General features: G+C 37.9%; 1 protein-coding gene across 2 annotated transcripts in view; it reads right to left on the reverse strand.

Moving 5' to 3' along the window:
* Window positions 1–17,781, reverse strand: part of COG5 (component of oligomeric golgi complex 5) — a 188,329-nt gene that overhangs the window by 101,388 nt on the left and 69,160 nt on the right. For both annotated transcript variants that reach the window (XM_069883401.1, XM_069883410.1), the window contains exon 7: window positions 8,136–8,266. In XM_069883401.1, coding sequence (XP_069739502.1) covers window positions 8,136–8,266 — 131 coding nt within the window. The remainder of the gene's footprint in view (window positions 1–8,135; window positions 8,267–17,781) is intronic.

Here is a 17,781-nt window from a genome sequence, read left to right on the forward strand (position 1 = left end):
GTGCTACTACAGCTAGCGTGTTTCCTTGGATTATCATCTTTTGCCACAGTCACCTGTAAAACACACTATGTATTCTTCTGAATTTTCGCTGATTGTTTCATTCTGGCTACATGAAGTTTTATTGTGTTGTACAAATGGCTCCAATGAGAAAATATGCCTATACAGTGTAACAAAGACGCAAAGCAGTAGCTGGAAATGAAATTTAGAGATGACCAATGAGACAGATTATTTTTGTTGTTGTACAACATTTAAAGAGCCATTAACACACAGGAATAATTAATGGTTTCTCTCTTCATATGGATTTGGAAATACATCTTATATAATAAAAAAAAGAGCTAACACCTGAAGAATTTTGCACAGAAACGTCTTAAAGTATTTTTATTTTTGCTATTATTGTTGTTAAAACCGCTACTTTACTACTGCTACTAAAAACATTTTAAAATATGTCATGTCAATATTCCACCTTTCTATTTTTATGCATGTTCTTAGCCCTTACATGCAGAGGTTGCAAGCTATAAAATAAAAGTGAGCTGTATTGAAGCCAGACGTTCATTTTGGCTATTCCAAGTTTCAAAACATTCCATCATCTGTTCCTATGGAAACTGAAAGGATATTCTAGGTTATATCGGTATCAGCCGATTATGTTGCAGAGAAATCTGTGGTTTATTTTAATCCATAGTTCAGAAGTATAAATTCATGCTTAGTGTGTAGCTTGGTGATTTTGAATTACTGAAGTGCGGTTAACACTTCAGTTCCATTAGATTATACTTTAAGATAAAACGAACTCTTCTTTGACCAGAATAGTAAAGCGAAAATTTCATAAGGTTTGATTAATCCCCATGAAGTTTACCATTCAGTTGTAGGATACAGCTAAAACATACTTGGAAGATATTTTTTAGTTGCTAGATGAGCCATGCACTGCTCTATCACATCTTAAAAGAAGAGTTTAAAGAAGAAATAATTCAGATTTATTGAAAATTCCTTCAGTAGCGCCACGCACCAGATGGCCAGGGGAAGGTATCTGATTTAGCAAGTTAACAAGATCATAAAAAACTATAACCAAAATATTGCAGATGAAAAATAAAATTGAATAATGCAAGATGAGTATGTTTCTGGGACAAAGAAAATTAAAGGTCAGGATAGAGTAAAACTTGTAAGGATACATAAACACAGAAAGTGAAAATTCTCCATATGCATATAGAACTATTGTAAAAGTAATAACAGAAACAGTATAAGCCAGTAGGAATTTAATTAAACAGACTCAAATGCCATTGTGATCTTTCACAACAGAAAGCCAATATGAGAGCAATAACATGCTGAAATAAATCTTCTCTGTCTACATTAGAATTACAAAAGGTAGTAAAATGGGTGGCTAACATGAATTTAAATAAAAACTTCGGATCTCATCCTCTGCTTTCACTAAGCAAAACTAGATGACTTAAAGTTAACTATGACTACCACCCTCACCCTATGCCAAAACAAGCAAGAAGGTTCAAATTTTCCTTTTTCAGATATTCCTTCAGTTTTCTTACTCTCCATTCAAGTAATCAACATCAAACTGAATAATCAAAAATGCCTTCCATTTCTATATCATATTGTAGTCAATCACTTCATTATGAAATAGCAGTCTCAGTGTAGTTTCCACCAGGATCTCCTCCAGGGAATCAAGATTATGAAATAATAAGGAAAGATAACATCTACTGCCTAAAGTGCTTAATATTGCTTAAATTTTTGACAGACATGAGGTAGAATTCCAACTTCTAGCTTTCAAAGTAGAAATAAATGTCAGAACAAAACAAAAATAAAAAGAAAAAAAGCAATTACTACTCTTTAACTTAAAAAAAACCCCAGTGTATTCTGAGTAGCATTTCAACTCTAGCCTTTCCAGACTTTTTATGAGGATAACCTATAATATACGGATAAAAAGATGACCAGTCCTGTGACAAACTGAAGGGGTTCTTTTCCCACATTTTTCTACTTTATCTGCTATTAGAATGATTATTTTGTAATTAGACATACCTATGCAGTTATGCACATCTACATAATGGTAATCAATCCCATTGAGATTCTGAAGTACCTAAGGGCTTAAATTGTTTAAAAGATATCACAGAATCACAGAATAACCAGGTTGGAAGAGACCCACCGGATCATCGAGTCCAACCACTCCTATCAAACACTAAACCATATCCCTCAGCACCTCGTCCACCCGTGCCTTAAACACCTCCAGGGAAGGTGAATCAACCACCTCCCTGGGAAGCCTGTTCCACTGCCCAATGACCCTTTCTGTAAAGAATTTTTTCCTAACGTCTAGCCTAAACCTCCCCTGGCGGAGCTTGAGGCCATTCCCTCTTGTCCTGTCCCCTGTCACTTGGGAGAAGAGGCCAGCTCCCTCCTCTCTACAACCTCCTTTCAGGTAGTTGTAGAGAGCAATGAGGTCTCCCCTCAGCCTCCTCTTCTCCAGGCTAAACAACCCCAGCTCTCTCAGCCGCTCCTCATAAGGCCGCTCCTCATAAGGCCGCTCCTCATAAGGCCTGATATGACACAATAGGATCTCTAATACGTAAAAGCAGCAAAGAGCAGGCACAACCATCTGGAAGTTAAAATTTTACTTTTGACTGGTGCTGTACATCACTGTGGGCAATGTTACACATCCTAAGCTAAACGAACTAGAGATAATCAGAAAGAGGCCCACTACACAACTGTGGGGCACACAAAGTGACGTTCACCTATGGCATTAGTCTTTTTTTGACAGTCAAGCACTCTTCCACAGAGCTGACAGCTTTAGAAAGCACATTCACACACTTGCACAGCCCAATTTAGTATAAAGCATTCAAACCTTATGATTTGAAGTAGCAAAGACTAGCAAGTATACTTTGATTTAAAGCAAAGTGTTAATATATCATAAACTAATCTAGAAAAAAAAGATGCTTCAATGAAACATACACTCTCACTAAAGTCTGCAGGATTGAAAATAAGAAACTGAAGACCACAAGACCTTGCCCAGACAGAAGTGCTACAAGAGCCACCCACACCTTTGGCAGTAATAAATAAAAGTAATTCAAGAATGCAACACTATCATCTTTTTGCAAGTTTCACCAAAAAAAGTGAAAAATGGAGCCCAAAGCAGCCATTCTTAATATTTGAATATCTCAAAGACTTTCAAGTGCATTTGCATGACTGGAAAATGCTGCCACAGCATAATAACAAGCATGTATTGTTTAAGATCCTTGACTGCCCTTTGAAGGATTTAAGATCAATTTCATCAATCTTGCCATAATGCTGCAAGTTGTACTGCATAAGCACTCAGCTCAGAGGACCTTGAAATGAAATAAATTATGCAAACTCTTGATGATCATGTCCAGAAAAATGGTCAATTATGCGCATATTTTCCTCTCCAATTCCTTCGAGATGACAACAATCTTTCGTTTGAGATCTCTGACACAAGATTAAACGCTGGTCTATGAATGATATCAGGGTAATTTTATGAATTTTGCCATAACACTGCATGTACTACATAAGCACCTAGCTTAAGGAACCCTGAACTGAGATAAACTGAGCAACTTCTTGACAGTCACCTCCAGACAACTGGTTAATTATGCTGCATATATACTTCATCCTTCCATCACTTCTCTTGGGTGTTAAGAAGTGTTAGTCAAGAACAATTACGCATAGACATCTAGTTAATAATATGTTAAAGTGGAAAAAAAATGTTGTACTTGTTCCAGAGACAACAACTCAGAGGAAAGGTTCAGTATGAACAAGAATGCAACACAAAACAATTCATAAAACAAATTCTACTCAGTTACAATATGAAAATTCAAACTGCCCCCGAATACGCTCAAAGCGACAATAGTATAAAGACATTACAAAATTAATTGAGACATTTTTGTTCAGATTGTACTGTTTACATATTCATCCTGTGCATACAAATCGGGCATTTGAACACCTTGCAGAAGTAGAGTTTAGAATTTATTTCTGCTGGGATTTTTCCCCCTCTTCATTATTCTGCAAGGTTATAATTAGTAAAGGTCTTCATTTGGAAAAAAAAAAACAAACTAAAACCCAAACCCAGCTATGTATAACCCCCCCCCCCCCAAACAATTTAACATTCATTTGGACAAAGGATAGTTATTAAGCTTACACTTATTTTTTGCTTTCTCTAACATGATCAGGAAACTTTACTACATGACCACCAGCACAATTTCAGGGAATTACCAATGAATTTAACTCTCTCCAGATCCATGCTAGGCAGTAAAATAATTTGGCCCACACTTTAAATAAGGGAAACTGGGCAACAAACGTCACATAATTTAACCAAAACCTTCCTTAAAAAAATATAAGTAGACTCCTATAGATCACTCCAGGAGATAAAAAAGGAAAATTTTTACTGTTGATGGCGAAAGATACAGAATGTGTCTGTAACACACAGAAGGACAAACTGTGTTTAAGGAGCAAACGCAAAGAAATCTAAATTCCCCGCACCATGACTTGTTCGACCTAAAGGGATATTATCTCTAATGATACCATAGTCCTCACCATCTACGTCCTAAATAGTACAGTCTGCATCAGTAAAGTCAAAAGCAAGCATACAGGAAAAATCCATCCTTCTTACACGGAGGAGACTCCTAACTCTTGTTAAAGCAGTGAACTTAGCTCAGAATTAGGGATAGCTCTTTAGGGGAGTAAAGATGGAGGAAATGGAAATGCATGTCCTTTCCACACGCACATGACCCACCTTCTAATGCTACCAACCCTGTCATTAGCCGATGGAACTAAGTTTGGGCATCCCTGGCTCTAAGAAGAAATCCCCATGCTAACCATAACAATATGTAGCAGAAAGAGTCTAAAGCGTGACCTAAGTTGCAGACAGTTTTCTTTTTCATCAGTATAGCATCCACAACACTGTCTGGCAAAAGCATTCTACTTGGAATTGAGCAATGCTAATCTTAATAAATCTTTCTTGTTCTGAGTAATATCTTATTATTCAGACCTGCTTTACACAATATGCTGTTGTTGAATAAAAGGGATGAAGTGCTGTCAAGAGCAAATCCGGATTCTTCTGCCTAAGGTTTATCCTATGAGCAAAAGAAATGCTGGGGATGCTTCAGGCAATTGCAAGATGGAGATATACCTCTTTTTATCTTTTTAAAGCAGAAAACATTGCTGTCGCTTCTCTTAGAATGGTGACTTTGATAAAGTTGTTCTGTAAAATAAAGTATCTGTTAATAAAGTATCTCTGTTAAAGCAGCCTACCCTGATTTCTATACAATCTGCCATTAACTTGCTTACAGCATGAAGGAAAGCTACCAGGGAGTTAAGGACTAAACAGTAAGTATGGGATATGAATACATTTCCTTGTTACCGTTCTACGGGTCATGAAAGAGCACCAATCCGTGCTATGTACACTAGGAGTGTGTAACAAAGCTTACGGGACAATGAAAAACCTTCTCATAGCCACTGGTACCCCTGCTTGACAGGGTTTGCTATTATTTGTACTATAATGCCTCTGTCAACAATAGCAAAGAGGGCTCACTCTTTCTAAAAGGATTAGGAAGGCAAGCATGGTTGGCAGTTCTATGAAAGTCTGTTTTAGACGCATTGACAGACACTTCTAGTTTATATCCAGACAGCAGCTTTAAAGACACCACCATGAACATGAGTGGAAGCCACCACTTCTGAAGCAGTCAATGGCTAATGCCACAATTGCAAAGGAAGCAGGAAGGAGAGACGTCATTTCTTCAGAGAAACATACAAGTGCTACAGTGATGGACATGCAATAAAAACACGAATTACAATGCAGGGAAAAAGATAATGTCTCACAGGTATCTACTTCCACGTGCTGGTGATTATTTGGGAAAACCTCATTAGCATGTGACTTATACATCATTAAATAAATAATCAGAATAACAAAAACAGTTTATTATCTAAACAAAGGAGGCTATCAAAATGCTGAAAGAGACAGTTTAAACATTTTATGTCTGCTTTGTTTGTCAGAGTAACTTCTAGCAGCATCTCTGAAAAAAAAGCAGAATTCCAGAGCAGACATTCACCAAATTCTATCAAATTCTGCTTAAAAGGAGATACTTATAATTTTACTTTTTTAAGTATCTCCACTTCCTGCTTTTCTTCCAGGTAGACACTGAAATACTCTCAAATGGAGATGTAAGACTAATTTTCTTCTTAAGGCATTGCTGAAAAGTGCTAGAGCAAATACAGAAATACAGCTCGCTGTAATGTAGGCAACTGATCTCCTGTATTATTTACACAACAGACCAAAACAAAGGTGAAAACTAAAATTGCAATTGCAAATATGAATATCAAATAACTGAAGAACGACATGGACAAATTAATACAGGTGCACTATTCTCAAAGGTATAGAATTGACTACCAGAACAGATACTAGCAGGAAGACAGCCCTGAGGAATCTGTCATACAAAACACAGAAGAAAAGATGAAGAACCCATGTTCTCTTATGGGAAATCTCAGGGGTTTGTAGTATAAATGTAAATCAACTTGTCAACGAAATGCACAGCTACAGTGACAAGAATCAAAGACATACTATCTGCTAGTTGTAGCTCAAATTCTGGATTTTTGGGGCAAGGCCTGCATGCATGTCTTCTAAAGACATTATTTTCCCAACAGAAACATCCCCAAATCATATCCAACAACAAAACTGTGAAGCATACCCCAACACCTCTTCATGAAAACAGCCCCACTTCTCATATGACTAAGCACTACTAATGTTCTTCCAAACAATCTTCCATTTGCTGGAAACAGGCCCCTGGCTAGAGCACAACAGCCATATACTTTAATAATCTCCTGATTACCTGGATACAGCCTGGAACACCTAATAAATCTATCTATTTTTCAAGTGTAGCGGGATTGATTTCCCCAGGGTTTCTTTGTCAGTTCTGTTTTAGCACTTAATATGAAGAGAAAATTATCAGAGAAGGTCAACATAACATTAAAAACTAGAAGGAGTACATGCTCATGAAGATTTTACTATTTAAAATTAATGTCCACCTGCTTTTTCTCAGGCCATATCTTCATTCAGTTTTTATTTAACATTGCATATGCTTCATAGCTTGAACAAGCCAATCACAGCTTGGCAACATGCTCAACAGCCAGGAGTTTAAAGATTTGAACAGTAATCAACTGAAAAATGAAATGCTTTTTCCTACCATTTTGCCATCAGTAAACAACCAAACGTATTTATTATAAACATGACTTCTTGTTGCAGAAATTTACACGAAACGAGAGGTCTAGTAGAAATTTGAGACATACTGATAATTTTAATCCTCAATTACCTAACCAACCCAAGTAAGAGATTTTCTATTCTGTGTAAATTCTATTTTCATGCCAACTTTCAACTGTATAAATGAATGCCATATTGACTTACAGGTAGGTTTAACTGTTGGTAACAAACAGCACAAAAGTGTCCTGTTCTAATCCTCAATGTTCTCTAGTTTAAAACCCAAATTTAACTGGGACTTGTACTACATTTTGCCTCTTGTATTAGTAATGGAGATTTAAAATATTGCTTTTTTAAAAAAAGAATACTAAACAGTATAGATGAAAGAACATGAATTTTTAAAAAGGCAAGAAGACAGTATTAATGATACTACAAATAGTTAAATAGAAGACATAGCCAGGTTAATAAAAATGTAGATAAATAGATTTAGCATATATAAATGTAATTATGTATATTCACTTTTATCTTCCCTACAGCGAATATGTACCTCAAAGTTTAAAATGCTGTTTAAAATTTTAATGGCAAATCTTTCAAATCATTGCAATATACTACTGCACAGCTAAAATGCAGAAATCTTCTTACAGTTTTAATTTCTATCAGCCATCAAGCTTTAATCAATGTTTAGAGTCAAACTCTTCATATTAGCACCTACTTACTCCCAAATTTCAGGGTCAGATCCTGCAAATTTTCATTCTTGCAAATGTTGTAAAATGCCAGTTTTGTCCATTTCTTCAGCTATTCTCATGTGTCAGAATTTCTTACGTAAGACTTTTTTCACATTTAACCTCTATTACACAAAGCTACATGAAACAAAGGAAATCCAGTTCAGAGTACTTTTACACTTCACTTTTGAAAGGAAGTAAAAAAAGAAAGTGTATTTTACCTGAGTCTCCACACCTTGCTCAAGCAACCTTTTAGCTTGATTTTCCACCTCAAGTCGAGCTCTTGCAATAAAAAGCAGATCGTTTTCAATTACTTCTATTCCAGAGAGATCTACCCCTTGAGAAAGGTAATCTATAAAAGCAACAAAACATTGATAAGCATGACATAGGATAACGGAACATTTTAAACATGTTAGAACAATTAGAAGCTACAGTTAATTCCAAGACATGTTTTTGCACACAACACTTGACAAAAGAGTAAGTTCAAAGTATGTATTATACCAGAAAAAAAAACCCAAAAATGAATTATTAGTCAAGAAAATTGGGATATTGAATACACCAAATTTACATTATCATCCTTCTCTAAACCCAGACACTGCCAAAGAGGTGCACAGCATCAGTTCTAGGTTCTCCAGAATCTCAGTCACAGGGCAGAAAGGGGCAAGAAGTCATTTCCTTGTCCCAAAGGACTAACCAGATAATTAAACTTTTCTAACCAGATGTTTGAATAAGCATAATTTGCTCTAAGATCTGAAATTCTAGACACGTTAACAGATTTAAATTACATGTCATATATTTAAATTGTACTTCTAAACACTTGGGATCAAACGCAGAAAAACGGCAGGAAAAGAAAACAAGATTTTTCCATTTTTAATCACAGAAACATTACAAAATTTATTATTGTGGAAACCACCATCAGTTGGACATCTACAGACTAGTGACGTAGACTGGCAATCGCAGCAAGAAAATATATTCAGTCTCAACTTTGTGACTGGCTATGTGCATTTTGCCAAATCACTTGTCTTTCACCAACAGCCACTTAGTAAATAGAGCATTCCAGCAAGTAGAAAACCCAACACTTATCTTCCATTATCAAAAGAGGTTTGAATCTGTAACACCCTTTCTTCCAGACACATTCACCTTCTTTTAAAGGGGGCAATATTATAATGCCTGCTCTTTGGACTGTTAAGGCTTTTCTCACTGGACAGTTTTAGATCTAAATCACAACCCAGAGGATAAAAAAAAGGTTTTCACATTCCAAGGGCTCCCTGACCTCTACATTACCTGCTTGTTGGCTTTTGCCTGACCTTGCACTCCTGACCTAACCTAACTAGTGATGTGTCTTTGAAAGAAGGGCTGGAGGATACCTCTTCCCAGAAGTCTTTGATTTGTTAGCGAAACTAACTTAGGATGCAGGAACTGTATATTCAGCTTCCTTCAGGCTACTGAAGACCTACAGCTGACATTGGGCTAGAACTCAGATCATTCACATACTCTGCAATTACAGGCACAGCTATGGCTCATTTGCAAATCAAACTATGCAATATGGAAAGCATGACCTAAGAACATCTACTGGTTTAGGTTTCTCCAAGAACAGACACACCTCTCCACTTAAAATTCTGAATTACAACATAAATTACGTTGGAACTGGATGATTAAATTTATAAATCTTCTGAATATGTTTGGGCCACGCCTTAAGGAACAGGCCTTAGAACATCTGTAGAGAAATGTAAAAACAGTCTAGGAAGGTATCCAGTGAACCTTCAAAACCTTCAGAGTTAAACAATGGAGGTTTTCCTCCTTTTTTGTCTTTCTAGATTTGAATCACCTCAGTTCCTCATGTCAAGGTAACCTAGACGTTCACAGTACCTCTGACATAAGTTCACAGTATCTCTGACGTAATACAGGACTACTCTCATTTACACTGTTTTCAGCATTTTGCTCAATCGAGCAGGTCTTCCACTGGTTCTTTCGAAAGAACCCATAAAACTAACAAAATAATCCAGTGCCAGATACTTCCTTCATCAAAGAATGTTTCCTCCATTTCTATTTACAACCCGCCTAGTATGACTTACTAATAAAGTGATCTTCCTTTTACGCCCTCCCAGTCAGTTTAAGGCACAGATTTAAACTCCAACTAAGCTAACTGAACTTTTAAATCTTTGCCAAATAACCTTTCACTTTAGTATGCAATTATTGTTTATTCACAATAAACTAATCTAAGCCTCAGATTTATTTTAGCAACCACATGTTCACAACACAAAATTACAAGTGAGTCACTTCACAGCTATGCAGAGAACATCCCCGTACCTGCATACGAAAAACATCTCATAAGAAACTGAAACAAAAAGGTTAGAAGAGTACTGCGTAATAAGGCATAAAGGAAATCAACTCTCTAACAGTACAGTATGTCAAATTGGTTTTTGTCTACTAAGAATAGTCCTATAAATGCTTTTATCCATATGCATTTGTTTAGAAATGGATCAGAGCTGTCAAAGGACAGCCGAGCAGCAGACCAGCACACTTCATGCCGCACAGGCTGCTACTGAAGCCCTGGATGCAGGCAGGCTTACAAAGATGCTTTTGCTAGATGCTACAGCAGCTACCCAGACCATCACTTTTCACTGCTTCTTTTTGATGTAACTAAGCTGCATATCGACAGGTGGCCTTGCAAATGAACCTATTAAAATGAATATTAAACTCCTACTAATTCAATTAGTAACTTCAGCGAGCAAGCGTCTTGAATGTGAAGACAAGTTTTCTGACCCTCTCCTCTCAGCTGCACGGGAAAAAAAAAAGTGCAAAGAACTACCCACAAATTAGGTCTCCTGCCATGGTAAATTCTGAAGTAGTTTCTTGGCAACCTGAGTCTAAAAAAAGGTGCAAATATCACCGTACACAGTCCACAAATATAAGATCTGCTGTGGAGTTCACTTATGTCATAAAATTGTATTCTGCAACTCCAGGCTGCTAAAACAACATTGAATTAAAAAATACAGTTCTGATCTTCTAACCTATAGAAAAATCTGTGGAAGAGAACCAAAAAAAGAGACTATTTCTCCCTGCTGTATTTTTCTCAAAAATCTAAATTGAGCCATTTCAAGTGCTAAAAATCTAATCCTTCTGATGGTTTTAAGAAAGGAACAGAAAGACTGTGCTGCTTTGGCTTCTCCAAATACCTCCATCTGTGCCTCAGACTGGCAGCCACCTCTTGCTAAACTGCCAAAATCTGCAGTTTCAGTCCAAATTTCCTGCAATCCTAACAAAATGCTTTAGGACAATGCATTTCAGCACGACTTCAAAACAGAGGGCCTTTCTGTGGGTTCAACAGTTAGACATCTTGCTCTGGATGCTCTCAGCTGCTATTCTACCCAGTGGAGAAGCCCTAACAATTACATTATACCGTTTTCAAAAGAAAGGCAGTTTTCCTAGGGACAGCAGGGTTATGGCAGGAACACCTGCAAGTGCTTTCCTGCCTTTCCTATCTAAGAGCATAAGCTGTAACACAGGCAGGACAGGCGCCTTTACATTGATTTTAACATCTCAGCAGACGACAGTATTAGAAGTATCTATACTTGCGTATTCACAGGAATGATGCTGCCATTCCAGAGAGCACAACAAAACTGAGCAAAAGGGCAGCTGACACAAGGACGGCCAGATCACAGCCAGAACCACAGTGCATTTACGATCCAATCTATGTAAAATATTGCAGAGGAATTCACACATTCCAACCAGCCAATTTTAGTTACTAGAGAAACGATGTCATGTGACATACAACAAAGACACTACCAGTTATTAATGCAGCAACCAGCAAATGTAGGACTTTGCTCCAGGCACTTATGCAATCATTATTCCGTTTTTTGCCATGCACAGTTCGTTGATGACACCACGGTCATGATCAGAGGTGAGGGTGACATGGGCCATAAGGTACTTGCGCCTTCTTCTCAGGAATTAAGCAGAGTGGCTTAACGCCCAGGTAGTACAGACACTGGGGACTGGGGCCCAGTTTCAAACTTGTCAGCTTTCCCTCTGCTTTAATCCTAAAGCACTACAGTAAAACTAATACTGTATTAACCACAACAGATTTGGTTAGTATATACAACTGTCACCTCTACCTTAACAGATTTTAAAAGCACATTTTGTTAAGTTTGAGAAGACTTGTGCTTTAAACTAATTACAATCTAACACCACACGCCAGAGATGGATGCAATCACATCAGACATTTACCTAACACCAGCAGGGCACGCAGCCTGCTGCTCCAGTCATTTCTGCTCAGTGGACCCAAGGAAGAAATTAGAGGAGGGAGCTCTTCACATCCCTCTGATAATTCTACCTCTTTGTACAGGTTCACAAAAATAAAGGCTAATCCTTAACTCTCCTACAGGGTGTTGGTATTACTTCCCTCCTAACCATCACACCTTTTTAAGCTTGGAAAGCACAGATGGAATTACTTTTTAGGGACTTAAAATACAGACTGCCTGCTTCTGCTGGTTTGGGCTGAGGTAAATTTTCTCCAAGGTAGCTAGTGTGGGGCTATGTTTCAGATTTGGGCTGAAAAGTGTTAATAACACAGGAGGGCTTTCTGTCATTGTTGAGCAGCTCTTATACAGAGTCAAGGCCTTTTATGCTTCTCGCATCATCCACCAATGAGTGGGCTGGGGGTGCACAAGAAGTTAGGTGGGGACACAGCTGGGACAGCAGATATGTGACCACACCACATGACGTCCTGCTCAACATATAAATCTGAAGGAAGAAGAAGGAAGAGGAGGACATTCACAGTGATGGCGTTTGTCTTCCCAAGCAACTGTTACACATGATGCAGCTTTGCTTTACCCATATCTCAATCCATGAGTTTTCTCCGTTTTACTCTTCCAATTGTCTCCCTTCTCCCACTGGAGGGGAGTGAGTGAAGAGCTGTGTGGAGCTTAGTTGCCAGGTGGAGTCAAACCACAACACTGCTGAATCCTCTTCTTGTACAAAAATTCTGTATGTTAAAGCAGAATACACTGAGCCCTAGGATTCAGTGACATTTATAATCTACCTCAGCCTAACAAAGGGTTAGAACTTTGTATTTCTTAAAGAGAGAAGTTTTTTGTCATTACAATTCTAAGTGTTCTCGATTTACTAAATTTGATCAGCTCTTCTAATCTACCAGCTGAGAAGCTGCTTAAAAACGCAGTTTTCAAACCAACATTGCCCAGATAGTTAAGTAAGAAGAATCTAATAGACAGCGATAAATCCAATATGCCCATAGTACATTAGGTAGAAAAACAATACTCTGAGCAAAATGGTCAGGTTTTATTAATCCAAGTGACTCCACAACTTAGAACCTTTCTCTGATTTCATTTCTTGACCTCAAATATTGCTCTGTGATAATATATAACAAAGACAGGAAGAAAATTTAAATTCAAACTTTCTGTTAAGCACTAAAATATATTTTGGAAAAAAGATAACTATGAATCTAGGAATCCCACGAGCTTCTCAAAAACTGTACCATGGTCTTTATTTAGACTGAATTGATCTTGAGCTTTTGGTAGAAACTAGAGAATCAGCAGACGACTACTGAAGACAACCAGGTGCACTTGCCAAGAGGAAATCAGGACAGCTAGTAATAGACCAATGCGATTAAACTGTGTCACCTAAGAGGCTACTTGAGCCATAGGAGAAATCCTTCTGTGGTCTGAGAAGCTACCTCAGTGATGTTAATGAAAAGGAGGAAAGAAGGAAATTATAAGGGCTAACATGGATTCCCTGGGAGCAAACACCAAAGATTAGCAATGTCCCCAGATGCATAGGTAGCAAGAATCCAATGACAAATTCAGAAGTGTTTCATGGGAGACTGGGGGGATGGGGAAATTAAAGGAAATTAAGCCATTCCTGATATTCTAAATAAAATCATAAACCCATAGATTTTTGTTTGCCTGTTTGAAGAAGGTTTGGGGCTTACTTTTTTCGCATGGGTCATTTGTTTTATTTTGCTTCTGCAGTCTCAGTTGCAGAAAATGTTGGTGATATCTGTACCCTAAGGCTGCTGTTCTTCCATAATGAAGAAAAATTACCATTTTAGAAGAAAGTAATTTAAATTCCAAAAAGTCAACAGATCCAAATGATACCCAAGAGTTCTGCTGGGATTTAAGTATGCAGAAGATGAGAGGCTACCAAAACATGACTTATTAAGAAATACTGTGGAAGACTGCTACAGCGTAAATATTGCAGTGAATACAGCACAGCATTCATACCAAAAATTTCTCTAGAGGTAACTTAACCATAAGAAAAAATTGGTTGAAATTGTCCATTAGAAATAGCATATTATAAATAAAGAATGTCAAGATGGAGTAGAACTGCAATGTCATTATTACTTTAAGCTGATCTGAGTGCAGGCTGCCCTGAACAGAATGTTCTCTGATTTCCACCTTCATGCCTGTAACCTGCTTCTCTACTCTTTCACTCCACTCCAGCCTCCAAGTTTTAGCACTCAGAGATTCTTCTGTTGAGTTAGTTTTCACCTAAAGACATTCTCTCATCTGACTCACAACGCAGACACAGAAGAGCATAGGGAGAGGACACAGGCAGGACACAACTTCTCTCGGAGGAAGCTCATGTGTGCATTGGTAGCAGATGTTCACAAAACTGAATCTAAACTGTTATTTGAAATATTTATTTCTGTTACACAAAGTTAGAATGGATTAGACAGATATAGTAAAAGCATGTAAAATCTTTCCTATGAGGGACAATTATTCAGTAATGACAATCAATTTCTGTTCTGAAAGGGATTCAGTCTTTGGACCTAGAGCAGTGCCTAGAAACAAGCACAAAACAAACAAAATGAGTGGATTGATGTGTTAGAACTGCTGAGGACGCAATCAAACTTTTTTCCATGTGCTTCTAAAGTACCTCGAAGTAATTTACTAATTCAAATGGGCCACAAATCTCATCCAGCATGGAAACTTCCATGGTCCTAGTGAAAATGTTACTTACAGCACTAGCTACTGGAAAGGATGAGATCCTGTTTCCCTCACTTGTATCTGAACCAACAACCCAAGATGCTGCTGGGCCTGAATATGTCACTTGAGTTATTTTTATCAATGTAGGTAATATACAACCAAAACAAGTCTTAGAAGAGACCCTGAGATTCCAATACCTCAGCAGAAACCCAACGCTCACACTTCGGTGAAAGCAACCTAACATTTCATAGTACATATTCATCCTCTAAGTGGAATAGACAAGCACATCGTAAACTAAAAAACAACAGTCTGCTTCTCAGAGGCACATAAATTTTTCATGCTGTTGATGCATAGAACAGGTGGGGAACGGCAAGAGCAGGCACATTTGTCAGTCTTCAAACTGGAAGCTTGTGCCTCCAAAAAGAACCCTTCTCCATGTTCTGTTTTAATCAGATGAATTCTCCACCCAGGCTGAAAGTACCGCCCCATGCTCTGCATCAGGCACCAAAGTACTAGCTGAAGCAAGGCTTATCATAAGCCTTTAAATCAAGCGAAAAGGATTCTACTACTATTACTATGAAACAATCTCTTACAGTCATCTTATAGAACATGAGCTCTTCAGTAAAAGATGTTTATTCCTATAAAAATTGCATACATTATGCCTTTTAAAGTGTTCAAAATAAGAATGTCATTGGTGTATATTATCTGGCATATACAATATGCCACATATTTTAGATACACTTTACAAAATAATTAATTTTGAAAATTTTCTGCATACATTATGAACCCATTAGAAAAGGGAAGAAAATTTTATTTTACTAAAATGCCAGTTACTTACAAAACCCTTGCTGTCTTGCCTTCATTTTCTTACAGAACAAGATTCCTGCAAACTTCTCCCTTCCTCAGTGAAATAACCAAGAATAAAATCTCTCTCTGCCACTAAAATGTCATTAAGTTCTTATGAAAACTGATTTTTATTTAACCAACTTCTACTGTCTTAAAAATTAACTACTTGTATGCATAATACATATGAGTTTTGGGGCTTGCTGTTTGAGCAACATTAAGTGAGGCAAAACCGTCCTGCTGGAGCCAGAAACTGATTGGGGCCCATGGCACAGTATTTCTGTTTTCTTTTTCAGACAGCACATTGACATGCTCTTTCTGCTTAAGTCCAGAAATGGAAATAGAATGTATTAGACAACCAGGTATAGTTTCTGATAGATTTTTGATAGGAATGGTTGGACTCGATGATCCGGCGGGTCTTTTCCAACCTGGTGATTCTATGATTCTATGTCCCTAGTGAAGGGGACATTAAAAATAAAAAAATATAGAACATTTCTCCATTTTGCATAGCAATCACATGCCAAGGCTGGTGTAGTTTCAGAAAAATGAGGTCAACAGTACCGAAACTAAACTGGTAGAAAGCATATGATTCAAAGAAAGCAAAATTTGAACTCCTCTTTTACATCATTTTCTGTATTGTAGAACAGACTTGTCATCTACATTGTATTACCATAGAACCACAGAATGGTTTGAGTTGGAAGCAGTCTTTAAAAACTATCTAGTCCAACCCTCTTGGGCAGGGAGGTCTTTCACAAGATCATGTTGCATAAAGCCCTGTCCAACATGACCTTGAACACTTCCAGTGATGGGGCATTATCTTTCCTGATTCAATCTTTAGTCCAGAAGAAAACCGAGAATTCCAACATCTAAAATTAGCAATCACATTGGTATGAAAGAACTGATTTTCTTCTAGCATGTTAAAACAGAGGGGAAATTTTAGGTGTATAGGCAGCTTGGAATAAGAAGGAATGAGTTGTCATCCTGCACTTGGAATCACCTTTGCTTCCTCCAAATGATTAAAGAATATGGTTTGTAGCAGTATGGTAGTACTATGGTAGTAGTGCTTTAATAATTAATTATCTGTGACCAATGCCATCTACAGCAGAAACTTGCTGTTTGTCTCCAGACTGCATGCATAAAACTCAAAAAACACACCCAAAGTTGGTAACAATACTGGAGGAGTAGTGAGGAAGACTGACTAGCTATTTTTAACATTACATTAAAGCTGCATTTAAATTGTCTTGACAGAAGAGTTAATTCCTACTGCTCTCTGGGCTGGAAATCAGATGCCAGGCGGGATCTGGAATTGATGGAAATGACTTTGATATCTATTTTTATCCTCATCACTGACTTAACAATGAGCACCAGATTTTGGAGACATTCCTGTGAAAATGCCATGATTCAGAAAATAGCTTAACACACCAAGACAAACATTACTTAGGTCTAATCACAAGTTATACCACACTACTCCCACATTCACTTAGGCCTAAAGCAAGAGCTGTTGAACTCCTTTAAGGTTTCCCCACCCATGCACCATTAGATCTCCCCCAGCCCTCCCCCTCACCCTTGAATACAGACTGACAAACTTACTTAACCACGACCTACTAAACCTGATACTTTCTATTTCAACCACTGCCTCCTCTACTGCCTCGAATGCCAGGCTCCAAGGGGAGTAGGTAGTGACTCCATATCCAGCTGGTGGCTGGTCAGCCGTGAGGATGATACTATTTAAAATCATCGTTAGTAACCTGGGTGATGGGACAAAATCAACCCTCCTTGAGTTTTTGGGGGAAGTCCTCAGTACCCTGGAAGGCAGGGCTGAGAGTCAGATGAAGAACCTCAACAACCTTCAGAAATGGACAGATGGAAACATTGTGAAATTTAACAAAGGCAAATTCAGCCTTGTTCACGTGGGTTGGCACAACCTTGTGCACCTGAACAGGTCAGGTGCTCACTTTGGAAAAAAGGACCCTGTGGGGGGCAAGTTGAACATAAACCAGCAGTCTGTCCTCGCAGCAGAGGAAATCTACTGTGTCCTGGACTGGGTGTAGCAAGCGTTTAGCCAGTAAGTTGAGGGAAG

The sequence above is a fragment of the Phaenicophaeus curvirostris genome, chromosome 1 (assembly GCF_032191515.1).
Source record: "Phaenicophaeus curvirostris isolate KB17595 chromosome 1, BPBGC_Pcur_1.0, whole genome shotgun sequence".
NCBI classification, from domain to species: Eukaryota; Metazoa; Chordata; class Aves; order Cuculiformes; family Cuculidae; genus Phaenicophaeus; species Phaenicophaeus curvirostris.